Source organism: Pan troglodytes, chromosome 5 (genome assembly GCF_028858775.2).
Source record: "Pan troglodytes isolate AG18354 chromosome 5, NHGRI_mPanTro3-v2.0_pri, whole genome shotgun sequence".
NCBI lineage: Eukaryota > Metazoa > Chordata > Mammalia > Primates > Hominidae > Pan > Pan troglodytes.
In genome coordinates, this window is record NC_072403.2 from 74,128,440 (window position 1) to 74,151,064 (window position 22,625).

At 41.1% G+C, this 22,625-nt stretch overlaps 2 protein-coding genes across 5 annotated transcripts in view; one reads left to right on the top strand and one right to left on the bottom strand.

The window, feature by feature from the left end:
• LOC129144272 (protein eyes shut homolog) overlaps positions 1-22,625 on the bottom strand; it is a 773,546-nt gene that overhangs the window by 260,564 nt on the left and 490,357 nt on the right. The window lies entirely within an intron of this gene.
• LOC112209477 (zinc finger CCCH domain-containing protein 11C) lies at positions 1,897-5,725 on the top strand. The gene is made up of 3 exons (XM_063812721.1): positions 1,897-2,435; positions 2,820-5,239; positions 5,517-5,725. Exons 2-3 carry the CDS (start codon positions 3,025-3,027, stop codon positions 5,723-5,725), a joined length of 2,424 nt encoding a protein of 807 aa, XP_063668791.1. The 5' UTR covers positions 1,897-2,435; positions 2,820-3,024.

A 22,625-nucleotide genomic window follows, 5' to 3' on the forward strand; every position in this document is an offset into this window, starting at 1 on the left:
GATGCCGCTTTGCTAGGGGAGGTGAGTGTAGGACTCCCTCCCTCAAAGTAGTCTGTTAAACAGGGAAGTGGCTGCTTGGTTATCTGAACAAGTATTCACTCCATATTTTGAGCTAGACATAATCATTGAAAGAGAGCTAGAATGCCTTCCTATTGACTTCCTGGTCTGCTGAGAATTTTTGCTTCCTTCTCCCCCAGCCATCCAATTTTTCAAGAAAAATTTTCTGTTTGCCAGCTTATTTCCCCAACTCCCCTACTCTTTTGCCTTTCCTACCCTCTAAAGAGAGTCTAGGTCTCACAGGTGATCTTTTGTAGCTCTGTGATGCCTAATAATAGAACAGAAAAGGAGATGGGGAAGAACTGACAGAAAGACTAAAGAAAGGAATTAACTAGCAAGTGTAAGTGGAGCTGCCTAAGGATGCAATGCAGGGGAAAAACACACACACACACACACACACACACACACACACACACAAAATGGATGTGGACTACATGCTGAAGGGACTCAAGTCAAGAGGGAGAATTTGGGCTGCGAGTCAGCCAATGAGAGATTCCAAAAGGAATAGAAAGTGCTGAGAAGACAAAAGCACATGTAGCCTGATAAGGGCATGGTGACCAGGAGCTCAGGTCCCTCAGAAATGAGTGTCTAGTTCATGCCATCAGGTAAGCTACTAAGACTAGCAGAGCTGCAGCCTGATATAGGAGGAATCCAGATGGATAATGGAGGAAGGAGATGATGCGTATCAGTTGCAGCCCTGGGACTGGTGCAGAAGCAGGGGTGGAGTTCCTCCTATTAACTTCCCCTATTGTAGATTTCACTGGGAAGAGATGCCTCTTGGTACAGTGGAGGAACTGCTCCTTGAATGTATTCAAGTGGCACATTTGGCTCCTTGAAGTGGATCCAAGTGGCACATGGGATAGATGGTGGTAGAAACAGAGATGTGCATCTCAGAAGGACATGTTGTCCTTCTGCCAGTTATAGTTCTGCCAGTAGATAGCCTCTAGGGCTCAGCCCCTTCAGGGATTCTTTTAGCTGCAGAGGTGCAGCTTAAACAGGTGGCCTTAAGGTGGCCCTTAACAAGTGGCCTTAAACAGGTGGCCTGAAAAAGGTGGCCTTAGCTAAGGCCACCACCCCCATCCCCTCAAAGGTTGGCATGCAGTGACTGATGGAGGGCCATGTTCACCCTAAGTGAGGCAACTCCAGCAGGCACCTACAGCTTCCTGTGGAGTTGGCTAAGGCAATCAGGTCTGCATCACAACCTGACTTCTCCCTCTGCTCAATTGTTTTCCCCTTCTTTTCACAGCTGTTGGTCCCAAGGGATACCCTAGAAATATACTAAACGCTAAACATTGTTTCAGGTCTGCTGTTGGACAACTCAACCCATGGCAGTGCTCTGTAAGACTACGGAGATTTTGTGGGATTAAAACTAGTAGAGAGTATGAAAGCCTTTTTTTTTTTTTGGCAGATGCAGTATTCTGAGAAATGGATTAACATGATTTAAAATGGTGGCCAAGAAATATGATTCTTCTTGTTTCATTGGATGGCCTGGAAGTGTAAGAGGCTAAAATATAAAAATCTGTTTGTATTGACTTATTTTTCTCCTGTTATGGCTTGTACTTTGCTGATCCTTTGCATTTTAAATAATTTTTGTTAGGATGTTAGACATTGTAAATATTTTATTGAAAGTCTAGATTTGGGGCTGGGCGTGGTAACTCATGCCTGTAATCCCAGCACTTTGGGAGGCGGAGGCGGGCAGATCACGAGGTCAGGAGATCGAGACCATCCTGGCTAACACGGTGAAACCCCGTCTCTACCAAAGATATAAGAAATTAGATCTTAGGCATCGCGTCATAGAGGAACTACGTCTTCCAGAACCCTCGCGCCCTGCGTCGTGCTGGCACTTTTACCGGCCGGGCCTTAGAGCGGAGCCTGTAGCCGGGCGCCATCTTTGACGCTGGCAGTCTTGGTTTTCTGCGAGTGCTGCTGCTGCTGGGAGGACGACGGACGGCAGCGGCCAAGCAAGAAGAAAGACGTGGCAGCAAGCGGGAGTCGGGGATAGTGTCATCGGTTCGGGTCCCACGACTTTGGAGCTTGTCTCAAACTCCACATACAGAAAGCCACCGACCTTATTCCGGTATCCTACACCCATTCCCCACCCTCATTACACTCCCACCCCTGGCCCTCAGCGTGGGAGTCAAGAGCAACAGGGACACTTCCGTACTCCTTGTAGGATTGGTGAAACCGTAATGAAGAACACCCCTAAACTCCCATAATCGGTGCGGATTCCTGTGGGGAAGGCCTATAGTGTTGACATCTTCCAGGCCTTGGTTCTGGACCTTGAGAAGGAGGCTGTGGAACTAGAGATAGCGATGCTTTTTAGGATTTGGGGATATTCCCTGCCCAAAAAATTCCTGGAAAATTGACTAGTATTAAGTGTGAAGAAATCTTGAAGACCAGAAATTGGATCTTACTGAAAAACTGATGTTTTTTTTGTTTTTCAGATTATATTGTTCAGCTATGGAAGATGGATTATTTTTCATGATCCTTTGACTCTCAAGTTCATCTTTAAATGAACTCTTTTTTTTGTGTGTTTTTTTGGTTTGTTTTGTTTTGTTTTTGAGGAGATAACTAACCCTAGCTGTCTCCAGTCTGACAAAGGTTATTTGAATGGACTTAATCTCCCAGTAGTTGGGAGATGTTTTAAAAACACATGCTGTGTTTGAATTGTGGCTGAGAGGTTTTCTTGGCAATGTGAGGAGGAAAATTTTTTCTGCCTCATTATTATTAATTCATGGATTGAGTGTTGGTTCGACCTACAGGCGTAATAGATTGGAACTCAGTGAAGACACAGACGTTCCTGTTGAGAGCAACCAGCTAATGATTACAGTTTAAAGACAATTTCTGTGATCAAGTTGTCATTTGGAAGATTAAACCCATTTCACGAGGACTTGGAGCCTTGTCCTTGCTTTGAGGAAGCAGTGGCTTGTTTCAAGAAGCCACTTCTGATCTAAGAATCTACCCAGCATGCCTAATCAAGGAGAAGACTGCTATTTTTTTTTCTATTCTACATGTACCAAAGGTGACAGCTGCCCATTCCGTCACTGTGAAGCTGCACTAGGAAATGAAACTGTTTGCACATTATGGCGAGAAGGGCGCTGTTTTCGACGGGTGTGCAGGTTTCGGCACATGGAGATTGATAAAAAACGCAGTGAAATTCCTTGTTATTGGGAAAATCAGCCAACAGGATGTCAAAAATTAAACTGCGCTTTCCATCACAATAGAGGACGATATGTTGATGGCCTTTTCCTACCTCCGAGCACAACTGTGCCTGAGTCACCAGAAGAGGAAGTGAAGGCTAGCCAACTTTCAGTTCAGCAGAACAAATTGTCTGTCCAGTCCAATCCTTCCCCTCAGCTGCGGAGCGTTATGAAAGTAGAAAGTTCCGAAAATGTTCCTAGCCCCAAGCATCCACCAGTTGTAATTAATGCTGCAGATGATGATGAAGATGATGATGATCAGTTTCCTGATGAAACCAAAACACCTACCCTGCAACCAACTCCTGAAGTTCACAATGGATTACGAGTGACTTCTGTCCGGAAACCTGCAGTCAATATAAAGCAAGGTGAATGTTTGCATTTTGGAATAAAAACTCTTGAGGAAATTAAGTCAGAGAAAATGAAGGAAAAATCTAAGAAGCAAGGTGAGGGTTCTTCAGGAGTTTCCAGTCTTTTGCTCCACCCTGAGCCTGTTCCAGGTCCTGAAAAAGAAAATGTCAGGACTGTGGTGAAGACAGTAACTCTCTCCACCAAACAAGGAGAAGAACCCTTGGTTAGATTGGGTCTTACTGAGAGACTGGGGAAACGAAAATTTTCGGCAGGCGCTGACAGTGATCCTCCATTAAAGCGTAGCCTGGCACAGAGGCTAGGGAAGAAAGTTGAAGCTCCGGAAACTAACACTGACGAAACACCAAAGAAAGCTCAAGTTTCCAAGTCTCTTAAGGAGCGATTAGGCATGTCAGCTGATCCAAATAATGAGGACGCAACAGATAAAGTTAATAAAGTTGGTGAGATCCATGTGAAGACATTAGAAGAAATGCTTCTTGAAAGAGCCAGTCAGAAACATGGGGAATCGCAAACTAAACTCAAGACAGAAGGACCTTCAAAAACTGATGATTCTACTTCAGGAGCAAGAAGCTCCTCCACTCTCCGTATCAAAACCTTCTCTGAGGTCCTGGCTGAAGAAGAACATAGGCAGCAGGAAGCAGAGAGACAAAAAAGCAAAAAGGATACAACTTGCATGAAGCTGAAGACTGATAGTGAAATTAAAAAAACAGTAGTTTTGCCACCCATTGTTGCCAGCAAAGGACAATCAGAGGAGCCTGCGGGTAAAACAAAGTCCATGCAGGAGGTGCACATGAAGACGCTGGAAGAAATTAAACTGGAGAAGGCACTGAGGGTGCAGCAGAGCTCTGAGAGCAGCACCAGCTCCCCGTCTCAACATGAGGCCACTCCAGGGGCAAGGTTGCTGCTGCGAGTCACCCAAAGAACATGGAGGAAAGAAGAGAAGATACTTCAGGAAGGAAATGAAGTTGATTTTCAGAGCCGTATTAGAATGGAAGCTACAGAGGCTTCAGTTGAGACCACAGGAGTTGACATCAGTAAAATTCAAGTCAAGAGATGTGCGACCATGAGAGAGATGCGCATGCGGAAACAGCAGGAGAGGGAAAAATCAGTCTCGACACCTCTTCGGGGAGATGTAGCCTCTTGCAATACCCGAGTGGCAGAGAAACCAGTGCTCACTGCTGTGCCAGGAATCACATGGCACCTGACCAAGCAGCTTCCCACAAAGTCATCCCAGAAGGTGGAGGTAGAAACCTCAGGGATTGCAGACTCATTATTGAATGTGAAATGGGCAGCACAGACCTTGGAAAAAAGGGGTGAAGCTAAACCCAAAGTGAACGTGAAGCAATCTGTGGTTAAAGTTGTGTCATCCCCCAAATTGGCCCCAAAACGTAAGGCAGTGGAGATGCACCTTGCTGTCACTGCCGCTGTGAAGCCACTCAGCTCCAGCAGCGTCCTACAGGAACCCCCAGCCAAAAAGGCAGCTGTGGATGCTGTTGTCCTGCTTGTCTCTGAGGACAAATCAGTCACTGTGCCTGAAGCAGAAAATCCTAGAGACAGTCTTTTTTTCTTTTTCTTTTTCTTTTTCTTTTTTCTTTCTTTCTTTTTTTTAATATACTGTAAGTTTTAGGGTACACGTGCACATTGTGCAGGTTAGTTACATCTGTATACATGTGCCATGCTGGTGCGCTGCACCCACTAACTCGTCATCTAGCAGTAGGTATATCTCCCAGTGCTATCCCTCCCCCCTCCCCCCACCCCACCACAGTCCCCAGAGTGTGATATTCCCCTTCCTGTGTCCATGTGATCTCATTGCTCAATTCCCACCTATGAGTGAGAATATGCGGTGTTTGGTTAGAGACAGTCTTGTGCTGCCTCCAACCCAGTCCTCTTCAGATTCCTCACCCCCGGAGGCGTCTGGCCCTTCCTCATCCCAAATGAGCATGAAAACTCGTCGACTCAGCTCTGTCTCAACAGGAAAGCCCCCACTCTCTGTGGAGGATGATTTTGAGAAACTAACGTGGGAGATTTCAGGAGGCAAATGGGAAGCTGAGGTTGACCTGGATCCTGGGAAAGATGAAGATGACCTTCCGCTTGAGCTATGAGAAATGATTGATAGCTGAAGGTGGTAGTGAGGACACTTTAAAAAAAAAACCGCCAAAAAACTGGACTTAGTTTCATCTATTGTAACATTTACCTGAGACGATCATTTCTTTAGTCTAGAATTTGCCCCAAATCAGAAGTATACCTCTGAATTATCTGTATGTGTCCTGGATTCCTTGGGGTCAGATTTTTAAAGTTACTTTATAACCATTTTGTCCATTTGATGCCATTGTTTATCATCTTTTGAGAAAAAAGTTCTGTCATACCCTTCTCTCCACAAAAAAGAGACTGAGAGGGAGATCAAGTGAAAGGGTGCAAGCAAACTTAGTGACTCCTTGAGGTGTTTGTCAGTTTTGGCTTTTTTCTCCTTTGTTGTATTCTTTATGTCTTGTCTTGATGTACTTAATATTACCTGAGTTTGAAATGGATGAAGACAGCTGCTACCATTAAGGACCAAATTTTATGCTACCACTAAACAAAAATACCCACTCAGTCTGTGTTAAATTGTATGTCTTTGTAAAGGTATTTAGAGATTCAACTAAGCTTTAAAGAGGGCTGAGCAGCTCAGGAAGCCTGTAATGTGGGCATAACTCTTTGGACCTGATCTTGATGCTTCTGCTGCTCTGTTGGCCTCTGAAGAGCAATATCTAATTTATTATTACTGTAATTTTTTAAAAGGCTTTAAAGTGCCTCAGGGGTCCCCTGAAACTAATTTTCTGTTTCTGGGATTCCCTGGATTCATTATATGAGATGGTGACATGATTAGAGGAATTCTTTTTTCGTATGAAAATTGTCCCTTTTCTTCTTCAGTACTTGCCTCCTTGCTGGCATTGAATTAACACAGGGACAAAATTTGGTTAATTTTTTATTTCTAATTCTCCCAACAAACCCCTGTTGCCCAGTATTTATGTGGTGGCCTTTAACCACCTGAGGGAAAAAATGAGCTTATTCAAGCTGCCAATATTTATCTATGGGCTGTAGCAGTACACCGAATTGTACTGTGCCAGGGATATTGAGATGCTCTGGGGGTGTATTGTATACCTGCCAGTTTTCTTCATTTCTGAATTGAGTTTTCTTTTCTTGATGTTGGTTTCCTTCATATCACCTCAAGGTTTAGATTTGTGAAGGAATAAGCATGACGGAAATAATAGTCTTGAAAGGAGATATGTTGTATATAATCAGAAGGAAGAGGAAGGAAGGATTTAACCATTTTGATATTTTGCTGTAGGTGGCCAGTTTTGTTTCTCATAGGGAAATCTGACCCACCTGTCATGTTGGCTCCTAAGGAACTGCTGTTGTAAGCGGCTCATCAAGAGTTGAACTTCACGCAGCCTTGTTGGGAATATGGAAAAGGAAGAAAGCCACAGGACTGCCCATTCAGTCTTGTTAAGATTGGGATGATTCTGCACAAGCAAAAATGACTTGAAATTTATGTATCGACACACCTCTAGCAATCCATCTTCAGCTGACTGAATGTTGTATGATAGCCCTTCTCCAAAGCAGGGGTAGAATGTTCAGGTTTCACCACGGATTTTCTACTTATTTCGCTTTTGGAATCAGCTTACAGATTCCAGGTCCCTTTTGTATATATTCTTTATTCTTTTGCTTTTTTAAAAAATAAACTTGTATTAGTCAATGTTTCGTGTTCCGCATTATTTGAACCATTTGCCCTTACAGAAAGAGAAATACTTGTTTGTGTTTTAAATACAACTGATGTAGGAAAAAAAAAAAAAAAAGAAAGAAATTAGCCAGGCGTGGTGGTGGGTGCCTGTAGTCCCAGCTACTTGGGAGGCTGAGGCAGGAGAATGGCATGAACCTGGGAGGCGGAGGTTGCAGTGAGCTGAGATCGTGCCACTGCACTCCAGCCTGGGCAGCAGAGCAAGAGTCCGTCTCAAAAAAAAAAAAAAAAAAAAAAAAAAAAAAAAAAAAAAGAAAGTCTAGATTTTGTAGTCTTCCTCTGGAAAGCCGAATTTTGTTTTGCCGGGGAGTTCAGTTACTTACCATTCAACCTGATCCTTTTTAAGCGTATTTTTAAGTTTGGGAGTATGCGTCTAGAGTAAGTTTTTCTTTAGGGCTAATTTAATTATCCTTTTGAAGCACGCCTCTTCAGGAGGCTCGAGGAAATATTCAGGGTGGTCAGCAATGCCTCCATTCTGGCTGGCTGCAACTCAACCCCCAGCTCACAAATCCCAGTAGCTGTTTTTGCCTGGCCTCATAGAGTTTCATTTCATGCATATGTAGCCTAATATTCAATGAAGGACTCAGGATAGCTGCCTGTATAGATTTCTGGAGTTCTTTCTCTCTGTGCCTCACATTTCAGCTCTTTTAGCTCCTTTAACTCTGATCTCTGTCTATTAAATTCAGTAAGTTGGATCTGCCTTGTCATGGTTCCTCCTCTCTTACTGCAGTCTTGGAAGTGCCTACATCCAGAAAGCCATGTTGGTTATAGGGCTTACCTCATTTCTTTTCCTGTTCTGAAGACTCACACTTCTGTGCTGTGTCTGTTTTCTAACGTCTGAAAACAGCTGTCTCATGTATTTTGTCCAATTTCCTAGCTGTTTACAGCAGAGAGACAGATTTGGTACCAGTTATTCTATCACATTGAGAAGTGACAGTCCCTAAACTTGCTCTAAACATGTTTAGATTTAATGTGAACAACTAATGTTTCCATTTTCAGTTTCTCTTAGCAGTTTTCACGAGCTTCAATCCGTTAATTCTCAAATACATCCATAAATCACTTGGAATATCTTAATGCATTGTATGAAAGATAATTCCTCCTCTGTACCCATCATCAGCACTCTTCCTTTAAATTGTGGGATATGTTTTTCTGAGACTGTGGCTTTAGCGTGTACGAGAAAAATTCAGTTGTTATCCCCTCATTTTGGGGAGTAAAAATCATAAGAACGAGGAGCATTATAGTATCTAATCTTGTCAAGCAAAAACCTAGGTAACTTTGGAAGTTTTCTTCTCTCTCCCCCACTCTCCCACTTCTATGTGTGTATAAGTGTGTTTACTGAATAAAGAGCCTTTTATTTTTATTTATTTATTTATTTATTCGAGATGATGTCTCACTGTCATCCAGGCTGGAGTGCAGTGGTGTGATCTCAGCTCACTGCAGCCTCCACCTCCCGGGTTCAAGCGATTCTTCTGCCTCAGCCTCCCTAGCAGTTGGGACAGACTACAGGCACATCCCACCACGCCCAGCTAATTTTTTGTATTTTTATTAGAGACAGGGTTTCACTTGTTGGCCAGGCTGGTCTTGAACTCCTGACCTCAGGTGATCCACCTGCCTTGGCCTCCCAAAGTGCTAGAATTACAGGCGTGAGCCACTGCCTCAGGCTGAATAAAGAGCCTTTTAGATAATGTCTTGCCTGACAAGTTTAAAACAACTTTCTTACCAGATATGCCATAATAAAAATCTCCAAGAAATTTTCCTTAGGCTACATCTCAATGGGCCATTTAATACTATATCAATAAACTTTATTACATAATAAGATCTTGGTGTTTATCAGAAAGGGATTTGAGCCAGGGTGTTTTAAGTTGATTAGTATCTTGAGTGAGAAAGATCTCTGTTTTCATTAGCCTTCTCAGAAAAAATTCCCCCTATTTATCAGGAATGCAAATGTTTCAGATTGAAGTGGGTACCCAGACATAGCTCAACATTGCACAAACAGGTGCCAAGGGGAATCTGTTTCCTTTTCTATCTAACTCCAACTCCTTTGAATTTTTTTGACAGGTACTTAGAAAAACTGGGATTGACAAAGTGATACAGTTTGAGTTATATGTTGCCATAGAAAGAGGCAAGTTGGCAAATATTTTGGTAAATCATTTCAAGATAGCTTTGAGGAGGTCCTCAAAGCTTAGTATTATACATAGAGCAAGAGGATTATATGAAGTATGAAGAGAAAATTTCTTCTGATTTTCTAAGGAAGATATTGTTTAAGATCCAAGACTAGAAAACCAGGTGAATAATGTAATAGTAGTGCTTGGGCGAATCAAACCTTTTGGTGTGTTAAGTTTAAATTCTCAGGAGGATCGGGAAATCCATGGAACCAGATGGCTCCTAATTGTTTACAAGGAGAAAAAAGTCATGCAGAGGTTGAGAATTGCATGGTATTAAAACCTATAGGGTTAAAAAAATTAGAAAAAAACTAGTGTGGAGTTTGGAGTATTTCAACTGGTAATCAAATACAGAATGTTATGAGATAGCTGATGAGATATTCTTTCGCTAGATTTCCTCAAATAAATAAAGGCTGTTGATGGTTCCATCAAGACGGTTTTGCGTGTAGGGAAATAATTAGCATGTGTTTTATTTCCGTTAACATATGTTCGTAATTGCACCCATACACTTCCTTAGAAGGGGAAAGTTTGCAGGCCTCTGAAATGACCATTGTACTTCCATAGCAGAATTCAAAACCAACACTATAGAAAGCATCTATAGCTGCCTTAAAGAAAAAAATTGGTGAATCAGCCAAGGGTGACGGGAAACATGGGGCCTGGTAGACTTGTCATATCTTGTTACAAATGTTCTCAAAAAAGCATTATTCATGTGCCTCTGGTTCCTACGACTAGATATCAGATATCACCAGTCTCTGTCGCTGAGGAGCTTATAGCTTAAAAGGGGGACTTTTAAATAAGTAAGCACACTAGTAGACATTAATCAGCTCACCAACCCCAAAATATTGGAGCATTAGGAAGAACTGAATTCGAATCTTTGCTCTGGTACTTAAAGTGTGATTATGGGAATGTGTTTTAATTTTAATGAACATCAGTTCCCATCTCAGTTAATAGCAACCAAGCTTCCCGGTAAAAATTCTATGGTTATCCTTTATGTATCTTTCCCCTTGCCTCTTACTGCCAATTTAGCAGCACGTCCAATTGATCCTACTTTCAAACAGACGTGACTACTTCTCTCCCTTTCACAGTGACATCCAAGGCCTCAACATCTATTGCCTAGACAATTGGCCTCCAGTCTACTTCTACTTTTGTCTTCCTCCCCTTGATCCCTGTTCAATTTTTCTTGGTTGAATAGCCATATTGATCCTTTCAGGATGCATTGGATCACAATACTATCTTGCTCTAACCCCTTCAGGTCCCTCCCATTGCACTGGACTATACAAACTCTTGGCTGGGCATGGTGGCTCATGCCTGTGATCCCAGCACTTGGAGAGGCCAAGGTAGACAGATCACTTGAGGTCAGGAGTTTGAGACCAGGCTGGCCAACATGGTGAAACCTCAACTCTACTAAAAATACAAAAATTAGTCAGGCAAGGTGGCATGTGCCTGTAATCCCAGCTACTCGGGAGGCTGAGGCAGGAGAATTGCTTGAACCCAGGAGGCAGAGGTTGCAGTGAGCCGAGATCATGACACTGCACTCCAGCCTGGGTGATGGAGTGAGACTCTGTCTAAATCTATCTATCTATCTATCTATCTCTCTATCTATCTATCTATCTATAGATATATCTGGGATTAGTGGTGACCAGCTTCCAAGATGACCCTCAATGATCCTGCCTGCCCCCGAGTACCCACACTCTTGTGAAGTTCCCTCCCTCACACACTACGCCAGGGTTAGTCTGTTTGACTAACCCTGGTTAGTCAAAAACAAAAACAAGGAAATAAAAAAACCCAAACTCTTCAGTATGCCCTTCAAGGCTCCACGTGACCTTGCCGTGTCTACCTCTTCTGCCTCATCTGAACCTTAGCTCTTTCCACACCCTTCTCATTCTGCTACAGTCATCTAGTTCTTACTGTTCTATGAGCAGCTCATTTGCTAAGCTCATTTCTTCTCCAAGGAGTGGCTCCATTTCTCGAGCGATTCCCATTTCCACTGGCTGGTTTATCATTATCATATAAGCTCCATGTCTAACTCAAGTGTTACCACTTCAAATGGGTTTTCACCATCCTAGCTAAAATAGCAGCCACTGTCTCTCTTGCTCTGTTTTATATCTTCATGGCAATATTGCCAACTGAAATTTTATTATTATTATTTTAAAATATTATTTATTTCTTACTAGAAGGTTAGTTCTGTAATGACCAACTTTTCCTGTCGTGTTCACTATTGTTTTCCAAGCGCATAATCGATACCCATTAAATATCTGTCAAATGAATACATAATTTTTAATGGGGATGATAAATAAAATATTATTTTTTGAGGAGGGAATAAAAGAACATACGTATATCTATAAATACTACGCTTGATCTTCGCCAAAAGGCCGAGAAGCGATACGTATATCTATAAATACTTAAAAAGTATGAAGTACTACAATATTAATATTCATAGATATATAACTAAAAGGGTTGGATGGTAAACAAAGTACTTGGACATGTTTCTGGTAAGTTTCTCTATGAGCTGGGACATAAGTTTTACATTTAATCCTATTTTCTATGTCAAAGGAGGATAAGTGAGTTTTACCCATTGAACAAATAGACCCATTACTCATATTTCACAATTAGCTGCTTTATGCATATTTGACCAATGTTGCACTTTAAGCAATTACAGATAACACTTAGTCCTGGACTTACAGATGGTTTGACTTATGGATGGGGAACGCAGTAGAATATTGTGTTCCCAATAACGCTGCCTATTTACAAAAGCAGCGTTTCCATCCTTTTCATTAGTTAAAAGTGAATAGTTTTTACTAATTAAATTAATATTTAATATTTAATTTGTGTCAATTAAATATGCACGAATTCTGCACAACCCTCAGCCCCCTTTTGCAGATTCTGATATGACAGTTGAGTATTATTATATGAGTAATGATAACTGTCAGGGCCAATGTTGGAAGCAACCATGTGACCTACTAATACAATATTTATCCTCTGTCCCTTTGATTTTCTGTTTAGTAGGCTCTCCAAATTATCACTCATTATGTATCCCAAAGCAGAAATCAGTGTAGGTAGCATTACTAAACTTAGCAAATAAAAATATGGGATGCCAAGTTAAATGTGAATTTCAGAAAAATGAGTGCTTTTCTGGTGTAAGTATGTCCTATGCATAAGTATGTAGGGGTACAGTTTTGCTAAAAATTATTTATTGTATATTTGAAATTTATATTTAGCTGGATATCATGTATTTTATCTGGTAAACATATATATAGGATATAGCCAGTGACATAATTCCTGATGCCATCACTGGTCCTTTGGCTCAGACCACAGTATTTCTAATATCAGCGGAGCACAGCTAGATTGTTCAACTGTTGCATCTGTTAAGGTGGTTAGAAGATGGTATTTCATGGAACAAGAATATTTACTATGCCTTCCTTTATCTAAGTGCCTTTAATATGTTTCCTTTTATTTGAATACCTTTGAGTGAGAAATAGACATAAAGGAGAGTTTTCCTATGATGCCTGACTAACTCTGAATACTTCCTGGCACTTGTAAGATAAACTTGGTCATGATAAATTAAGTGATCAGTTATTGCTCCCAAGGTTTCTATCATCTGGGTTTAGGGTCAGAGGTGGATTTTCTGTGAAGTTAGGAAAACTATAGCTTTAGGGCCGTCACTCGCATAGGTCACTTCCATGGCCCCGTGCCTAATTTTGCATTCTTTTTCTTAAATACAAAACAAAGAGACCTCCCACACTCTATAAGTGCCATGAAAACCTGCATTCTATCCCCTCATCCCCCACCCATGTCTAGGGATAAACAGTCTAGCATGCTAGCTCTAGATAATTGCTGCTTTGGATAATTTCCAGATAAAATGCCCAAATTGACAAGACAAATGTTTTACATGTAAACAAGTTGCACTTACTTATCTTAGGCCCCCAACAACCTGATTCATTTCAGCTATTGGCTTTTTCTTTTCTCTATGGTCACAGTTATCACAGTATGCTCCCAGGAACATGGGGGCAGAGCTTCAACGTTAAACAGGTCTTTCTGTTTTCCTTTCCACTGGGAGATACCTAGTTCAATGTTCCTGTAACCAGTTGGAATATATGCCAATCTCAAAGTTAAATTCTGGCTCTTTAGGAGGGAGCTTTCATCTGAAGACCTGGGATCTTCAGATTATCACTGCGTTGTCACTTCCCCTAATTTAACAGCTGCTTGTTTTGCTTTACTCCAGTCCTCAACCCCCAGATGAGGTAGTAGAGATTCCCTACTGTTTCGTGGAACACCAGCAACATGGACACAAAGGCAAACTCCAGCTTTCCTCACACCTCTTAAAGAGCATCTTGAACCCTACAAGTCTAGATGGCCCTGGCCTATTCCCTGGGGGATATTTTTTCCCCATAGGTAGGGCTGGTGAGATATTATGTTGGAGTCACCCGGGGCCTATTCTTGTACCTCTTCTGTCTTTCTTTGGGTACTTTCATTCACTTGGTAATCCCATCTTTTGTCATGGCTCTGAAAACCATCCAAATGTTGACAGCTCCCTAGTTTATATCTGGGAAATTATAGGAGGGTTTAGAGTAAAGAAGTGACCCCATACATGCGTGATTAACACATGCTTAAAGGATCAGCCCCGAATTCTCCCTTGACTCAAAACTTATTCAACTGTCTATCTGGGTGTCCTTTAGGCATCTCAGACATACTGTGATCACAGCTGAGCTCCTGATCTTGCCTCCAGATATGGTCTTTCTGCAGTTTTCCGTATCTCGATAAATGACAACTTCATCTTCCCAGTGTTTCAGGCCAAAAATCTTGGAGTCATTTCTGACTCCTCTGTTATTCTCACGTTAGCTGTTCAAACTATCTAAATAACAGTCTACCTACTAAATACCCTTTGTCTCTACCTTCAGAGTATATCCAGAATCTGATCCCTTCTCAGTATCTTCACAGCAAACACCTGGCCCAGGCCACCTCATCTCCTACGTGGCCTTGTAATTGCCTCCTAACTGGTCTCCCTGCTTCTGTTTTCAGCCAGCTTTAGTCTGTACTCAATGTAGCAGTCAAAGCAGTCTTTTCAATACATAAGTCAGAGCATGTTAGTTATCCTCTGCTCAAAAGCCTCCAAGAGCTTCCCACATTAATAGGAATAAAAGCCCAAGTCCTATAATGGCCTGCAAGGTGGTATCTGATCAGACCCTCTGCAATGACTATTGTCCTTGTCTTCTCAAATTTTATCCACCACCCACTCCCCTCCAGCCTTGCTGACCTTGCTGTTTCTCACAGAAGCCAAACATTTCCCCACTTAGTGCCTTTCCATTGGCTGTTCCATCTGCCTGGGTTGCTCTTCCTGCAGGTGTGTCTATCTGTGTGTGTGTGTGTGTGTATGTGCGTGTGTGTGTATACATGCTTACATGCTTCCTTACCTCCTTCAAGTACTTTCTCAAATGTTACCTTCTCAATGATCACCCCATTTAAAATCAAAACCCCCCCTCCACAATTGTTAATCCTTGTTTTGATTTTTCTCCATAGCATTCATTACTTCTAAGAGAGGTTTTTAAAAATTTTTTATTCTGTCTCTTCCAATTAAATATAAGCTCCATGAAATCGGGTTTTATCTGTTTTCGTTCCTGCTCTATCATTCCTAGCACTCAGAATAGTGCCTGTCACAAGAAATGGAGGGCACTCAACATATATCCATTGAATGCATAAAACAGGATAAGAAAGTCTTAAACATTTGCTTAATGTGTCTTCATCAATCCTTAAAGGTTCAAAAGCACTCAACCCTCTTTCTCTTCTTTGGACTTCCCCTTATGGTATGTGTGTGTGTGTGTGTGTGTGTGTGTGTGTGTGTGTTTTCCAGCTAAAACCTAATATCCTTGAGTTACACCATTAAGAGAGTTGCAGCTAGCTCTTCAGAAATCTTGTATCTACTGAACTCCAAGAACATCATTTATTCAGTACCCAAGGATGGGACATAGCCAATGATGATGATGGGAACAGTTTCAGGAACTGTGCTCACTCACATAGATTTTTGTTCATGGAATAAGTTTCTGAAGGTCTGTTTATCAGGGTAAAACTTCAGTCCTGTATCAACTAACAATCCCATATAGAAGGGTCACTGTTTACATTTCTCCAAAGCCTGGTCAAAAGTAACTTTGACTAATTTGATTAAATTGATTGATAACTCAAAGTAAATCATATCACCAAAACACTTCTCATTCCAATGCTTGATAGTTATGGAATTTGCTGAGACCACCCACTGAATACCCGTTCAAATGAATGGAATCTCACAGAGCACACATAATCATCTCTGACTTTTGTAGCCGTAGGGATACATTAATACCTGTGCCTCATACTTAACTGAAAATCACCAGTTGTCGGCTGAGTAGTTTACTGCATGTCAAATCTGAGGTCCAGTGTAATAGACTGTTTTACTACTTCTATTCAGAATTTTCTAATTCATAGACAGTCTAATTTTATTTGTCTTTTTCTCTCAAATACCATGATAGGGTGAAAGTTTGAGCTTTTGTATCTTAATGTTTATTGAACATTAAGATACATAGAGAATACTCTACTATACATAAATGCATACCACTCCATGAATTGTCCTTGGATGAACATTGCTGTAAAACTACTCAAGTTAAAAAATAATATTTCCAGTATCCAGAAGTCTTCTGATGTCTCCTCCCCATCACTACTCCCTTCTTCCTCCCCGATGTAACTGTTACGCTCATTCTAACACTGGAGTTCAGTTGTGTCTCTTTTCCAACTTTCTATAAATGAAATCATCTGTATAAATCTTGCATCTGGCTTCTTTTGCTCCATATTATGTTTGTGAAATTCATCTATATTATTGAATATAATAACTGTGGTTCATTCAGTATTACTGCTTCATAGTATTCCACTTTATGAATTTATCACAATATATTGTTTCTAGCTTTTCATTTTTATAAATCATGTTGCTCTGGGCATTCTTGGAAATATTTTTGGTTAGCATGATCCCCTTTCTGTTGAATATACACTTTGGAGTGCAATATCTGTGTCATAGGTATGTACATGTTCAACTTTAGTAGATAATGTAAGCAGTTTTCCTAAATCATTGTCCCAATTTAACTCCCACCAGCAATATAAGAGACATCCTATTGCTACATATCCATGTCAGCAGTTAGGATTATCTCTCTTCTTTATTTTAGTTATTCTCCTTGGTAAATAGTAGTAGTATCTCATTGAGGTTTTAATTTGCATTTCTCTGACTACAAATAAGACCGAAAATATGCAGATATCCTTTTCCTGAAGTGTCCACTCAAGTATTTCCTTCTTTTCTCTATTGCATTATTTATCTAGTTATAGTTAATTTGTAAAAGTTTAAAAATTATTTATCTGGATGCAAGTCTTTTGTTAGTTATGTGTGTGGCAAATATCTTTCCTCACTCTGTGGCTTGTTTTTGTCGTCTCTAAATGGTGTTTGTGTTGAAAAGAAGTTTTTAATTTTAACATCCAATGTATCCATCTTTTCTTATGAACAGTCATTTTTGGTCCCAATTTATCAAATCCTTACCTGTCCTAAAGTCTTGAAGGTATTATCTGCGTTATAGTCTTAGATTATCTTCTAATTGCTTTATTATTTTCTCTTTCACACTTTTCACAGTTAAATCTACAATCACCCAGAATGGATTTTCATGTGTGGTGGGTGGTAAGGGTCATTTCTTTTTTAAATCGTCAACTTTTTTAAAAAATTATTGTTATACTTTAAGTTCTGGGATGTATGTGTAGAACATACAGGTTTGTTACATAGGTATACAAGTGCCACGGTGGTTTGCTGCACCCATCAACCCATCATCCACATTAGGTATTTCTCCTGATGCTATCCCTCCCCTAGCCCCTCTCCCCCTGGCAGGCCCCAGTGTGTGATGTTCCCCTCCCTGTGTCATGTGTTCTCATTGTTCAACTCCCACTTATGAGTGAGAACGTGCAGTGTTTGGTTTTCCGTTCCTGTATTAGTCTGCTAAGAATGATGGTTTCCAGCTTCATCCACGTCCCTGCAAAGGACACGAACTCATCCTTCGTTGTGGCTGCATAGTATTCCAAGTTGCATATGTGCCACATTTTCTTTATCCAGTCTATCACCGATGGGCACTTGGGTTGGTTCCAAGTCTTTGCTATTGTGAACAGTGCTGCAATAAACATACATGTGCATGTGTCTTGAATTGACCCAGCATCATTTGTTGAAAAGACTATATTCTGTGTGGATTTCAATTTGAAAATTTTGTATAATAAATATTGTATCTATATTTATAACTATGATTTCTCTTTATGTTTGTAAGGCTTAGCAATTAGGATATGCTATCAATTTATCATTTTAAGGCTGATTTTGTCTTTTTTTAAATGTCAAAGTATTTATTTTACCTCAATTGTTGGAAGAACTCATTGGTTGGAGCAGCTAAACCTAGATCTTTGTGGAGAGATAATGGAAAAAATCTGTAATAGGTGTTTGATTTTCTACTTAAATCTATTCACTGATTACTAATTTGCTCAGTTTATTTTCTGGAGTCAATTTTTAGTCATTTATATTTCTCCAGAAAATTATACATTTAAAGGCATGTTTTATTTTTACTAATATAAAGCTACATTTAATATTCTGTTAAATGTGTGAACAATTCTTGTAAATACTGTTTTTCATTTGTAGTTTTGGTATGATTTTTGTTTTCCTATTGTTATGGTCTGTATATTTTATAAAATGAATGTCTTTGATTCTGTTATCTATTGCTGTGAAACAAATTACTCCAACACTTAGTGGCTTAAAACAACAAACATTTAGTATCTCATGCAATTTCTGAGGCAAGGAAATCTAGGGGCAGCTTGGCTGGTTCAACATCTCTCACAAAGTCACAGTCAAGCTTTTCTTCCTGGGCTGCCATTGTCTCAAGGCTTGGCTGGGGCTGGAGAATCCACTGCTAAGCTCACTCACTTGGATACCGACAGAGCTCGATTCCTTGCTAGCTCTTGGCTGGAGGCTACATTTTCTTTCTTTCTTTCTTTGAGACAGAGTCTCCCTCTGTTGCCCAGGCTGGAGGGCAGTGGTGCGATCTCGGCTCACCGCAACCTCCTCCTCCGGGGTTCAAGCAATTCTCCTGCCTCAGCCTCCCGAGTAGCTGGGATGACAGGTGCCCGCCACCACGCCCAGCTAATTGTTTCTATTTTCAGTAGAGACGGGATTTCACCATGTTAGCCAGGATGGTCTTGATTTCCTGACCTCATGATCCGCCCACCTCGGCCTCCCAAAGTGCTGGGATTACATGCGTGAGCCACCGCGCCCGGCTGGAGGCTCCATCTTTTTTTTTTTTTTTTACCCTGCAGTCCTCTCCATAGAACTGTTCACAATATGGCAACTTGCTTTTCACTCCTTTCCCCTTCTCACTCCTCTTTTCCAGCAATAGATCAGAGAGAGAGAGAGAGACAAAGACACAAAGAGACAGAGAGAACAAGAGAGCTCAACGTGGAAATTATACTCTTTCAAAGTCTAATCTTAGAAATGACTTACCATCACTTCCACATCTGCTATTGTTCAAACAGACTAACCCTGGTATAGTGCGTGTGGGAGGAGACTTCACAAGAGTGTGGGTACTCGGAGGCAGGCAGGGTCATTGAGGGTCATCTTGGAGGCTGGTCACCACTGATCCTGGTTATATACATATTTTATATATATATTATATATATTTTATATATTATATGTATTACATATATTTTGTATATATAATTTATATGTAATATAATATATATAAAAGATATATAATTTATATATATAATATATATGTATTTTTTAAGACAGAGTCTCATTCCATCACCCAGGCTGGAGTGCAGGGGCACGATCTCGGCTCATTGCAGCCTCCGCCTCCTGGGTTCAAGCGATTCTCCTTCCTTAGCCACTGAAGTAGCTGGGACAACAGGCATGTGCCACCATGCCTGGCTATTTTTTGAATCTTTAGTAGAGATGGGGTTTCACCATGTTGGCCAGGCTGGTCTCAAACTCCTGAGCTCAAGGGATCCACCCGCCTTGGCCTGCGAAAGTGCTGGGATTACCGTCGTGAGCCACTGCGCCCAGCCTGGTAATAGTTTTGTTGTGAATTCTATTTTTTTCTGATATTAATATTATTTTCTACTTTTGATTTGTGTATTTACATATATATATGTTTACATGATTTTTATCTTTATATTTTTAAACTTTTAAAATGTCACTATTTGGCTGGGTGTGGTGTCTCAGGCCTGTAATCCCAGCACTTTGAGAGGCCAAGGCAGGTGGATCACTTGAGGTCAGGAGTTCGAGACCAAACTGGCCAACATGGCAAAACCCCGTCTCTACTAAAAATGCAAAAAAACAAAAAAACAAAAAACAAAAAAAAACAAAAAAACAATTAGGGCATCGTGGCACATGCCTGTAATCCCAGCTACTTGGGAGGCGGAGGCAGGAGAATCTCTTTAACCCAGGAAGCGGAGGTTGTGGTGAGCCAAGATCACATCACCACACTCCAGCCTGGGCAACAGAGTGAGTCTCCATCTCAAAATATATATATATATATTTTTTTTTTTAATTAAAATGCCACTCTATTTTAGCAAATCATGGGTTTTGTTCATTGAATCTGAAAGTCTTCAGTTTTCCATAGAAGAACCGAAAACATTTAAATGTACTGTCCTGATACTTGGCCTTACTTCTTATTCCTCTTATTTTCAAAAACATTGTTGAATTATATTTGTGTCTTTATTAAGATGATGTCCAAACAGGAGTTTAAAATTTCTTCTGTATAATCATGGAACATTCTCTGAACTGGCACATTGTAGACACTCAATAAGTATTTGTTGAATCAGTGATACAGATAGATGGATGGTTGGTTGAAAGAGGAATGATGCCGCTTTGCTAGGGGAGGTGAGTGTAGGACTCCCTCCCTCAAAGTAGTCTGTTAAACAGGGAAGTGGCTGCTTGGTTATCTGAACAAGTATTCACTCCATATTTTGAGCTAGACATAATCATTGAAAGAGAGCTAGAATGCCTTCCTATTGACTTCCTGGCCTGCTGGGAATTTTTGCTTCCTTCTCCCCCAGCCATCCAATTTTTCAAGAAAAATTTTCTGTTTGCCAGCTTATTTCCCCAACTCCCCTACTCTTTTGCCTTTCCTACCCTCTAAAGAGAGTCTAGGTCTCACAGGTGATCTTTTGTAGCTCTGTGATGCCTAATAATAGAACAGAAAAGGAGATGGGGAAGAACTGACAGAAAGACTAAAGAAAGGAATTAACTAGCGAGTGTAAGTGGAGCTGCCTAAGGATGCAATGCAGGGGAAAAACACACACACACACACACACACACACACACACACACACACACAAAATGGATGTGGACTACATGCTGAAGGGACTCAAGTCAAGAGGGAGAATTTGGGCTGCGAGTCAGCCAATGAGAGATTCCAAAAGGAATAGAAAGTGCTGAGAAGACAAAAGCACATGTAGCCTGATAAGGGCATGGTGACCAGGAGCTCAGGTCCCTCAGAAATGAGTGTCTAGTTCATGCCATCAGGTAAGCTACTAAGACTAGCAGAGCTGCAGCCTGATATAGGAGGAATCCAGGTGGATAATGGAGGAAGGAGATGATGAGTATCAGTTGCAGCCCTGGGACTGGTGCAGAAGCAGGGGTGGAGTTCCTCCTATTAACTTCCCCTATTGTAGATTTCACTGGGAAGAGATGCCTCTTGGTACAGTGGAGGAACTGCTCCTTGAATGTATTCAAGTGGCACATTTGGCTCCTTGAAGTGGATCCAAGTGGCACATGGGATAGATGGTGGTAGAAACAGAGATGTGCATCTCAGAAGGACATGTTGTCCTTCTGCCAGTTATAGTTCTGCCAGTAAATAGCCTCTAGGGCTCAGCCCCTTCAGGGATTCTTTTAGCTGCAGAGGTGCAGCTTAAACAGGTGGCCTTAAGGTGGCCCTTAACAAGTGGCCTTAAACAGGTGGCCTGAAAAAGGTGGCCTTAGCTAAGGCCACCACCCCCATCCCCTCAAAGGTTGGCATGCAGTGACTGATGGAGGGCCATGTTCACCCTAAGTGAGGCAACTCCAGCAGGCACCTACAGCTTCCTGTGGAGTTGGCTAAGGCAATCAGGTCTGCATCACAACCTGACTTCTCCCTCTGCTCAATTGTTTTCCCCTTCTTTTCACAGCTGTTAGTCCCAAGGGATACCCTAGAAATATACTAAACGCTAAACATTGTTTCAGGTCTGCTGTTGGACAACTCAACCCATGGCAGTGCTCTGTAAGACTACGGAGATTTTGTGGGATTAAAACTAGTAGAGAGTATGAAAGCCTTTTTTTTTTTTTTTTTTTTTTTGGCAGATGCAGTATTCTGAGAAATGGATTAACATGATTTAAAATGGTGGCCAAGAAATATGATTCTTCTTGTTTCATTGGATGGCCTGGAAGTGTAAGACAGTAAAATATAAAACAGACTGGGAATTTGTTTCAGGAGTCTAAGAGTAAATCCACAGGCTAAAAGAGGGTTGCAGTTGGAGGGAAAAAATGTACTTGCTATTTTTCAAAAAAGAGTTGGAAAGATTTGGTGTCAACCTGGATGTGAGGATGAAGACAAGCCAGCTAGAATAAATATTGATTCCAAGATTGAGGGCAGAGGTTTCTGGGAGTGTCACGGATGGGAACAGACAAAATGGAAAGAGACTTAATGAAGAAGATAATATCCTCAAGTTTTGATATCTCTAATTTAAAATGTCAACAAGCTATTTAAGAGGAAGTTTCTTTGTGTTGGGAGCCACCTTAGTTGTCCAGCCATATTAAGGGGCTGCAATACAGTCATGAAGGCTATAACCAGCACTATGGTATCATGCCCAGTCTAAAATGAGGCTGAGCTCTGGCCAATGTGGGGCTGCATGTGCCAGGAAGAAGGGGTGCCTTTTCTGACTGGCACAAAGATGTTGTGTGAGCTGGTAGGGGGCCTGGCCATTGCCTCAAAATCAGTGAGAGAGACAATGTGATGCCTGGTGAAATGCACAAATTTGGTTTAGATTAGAGATGGA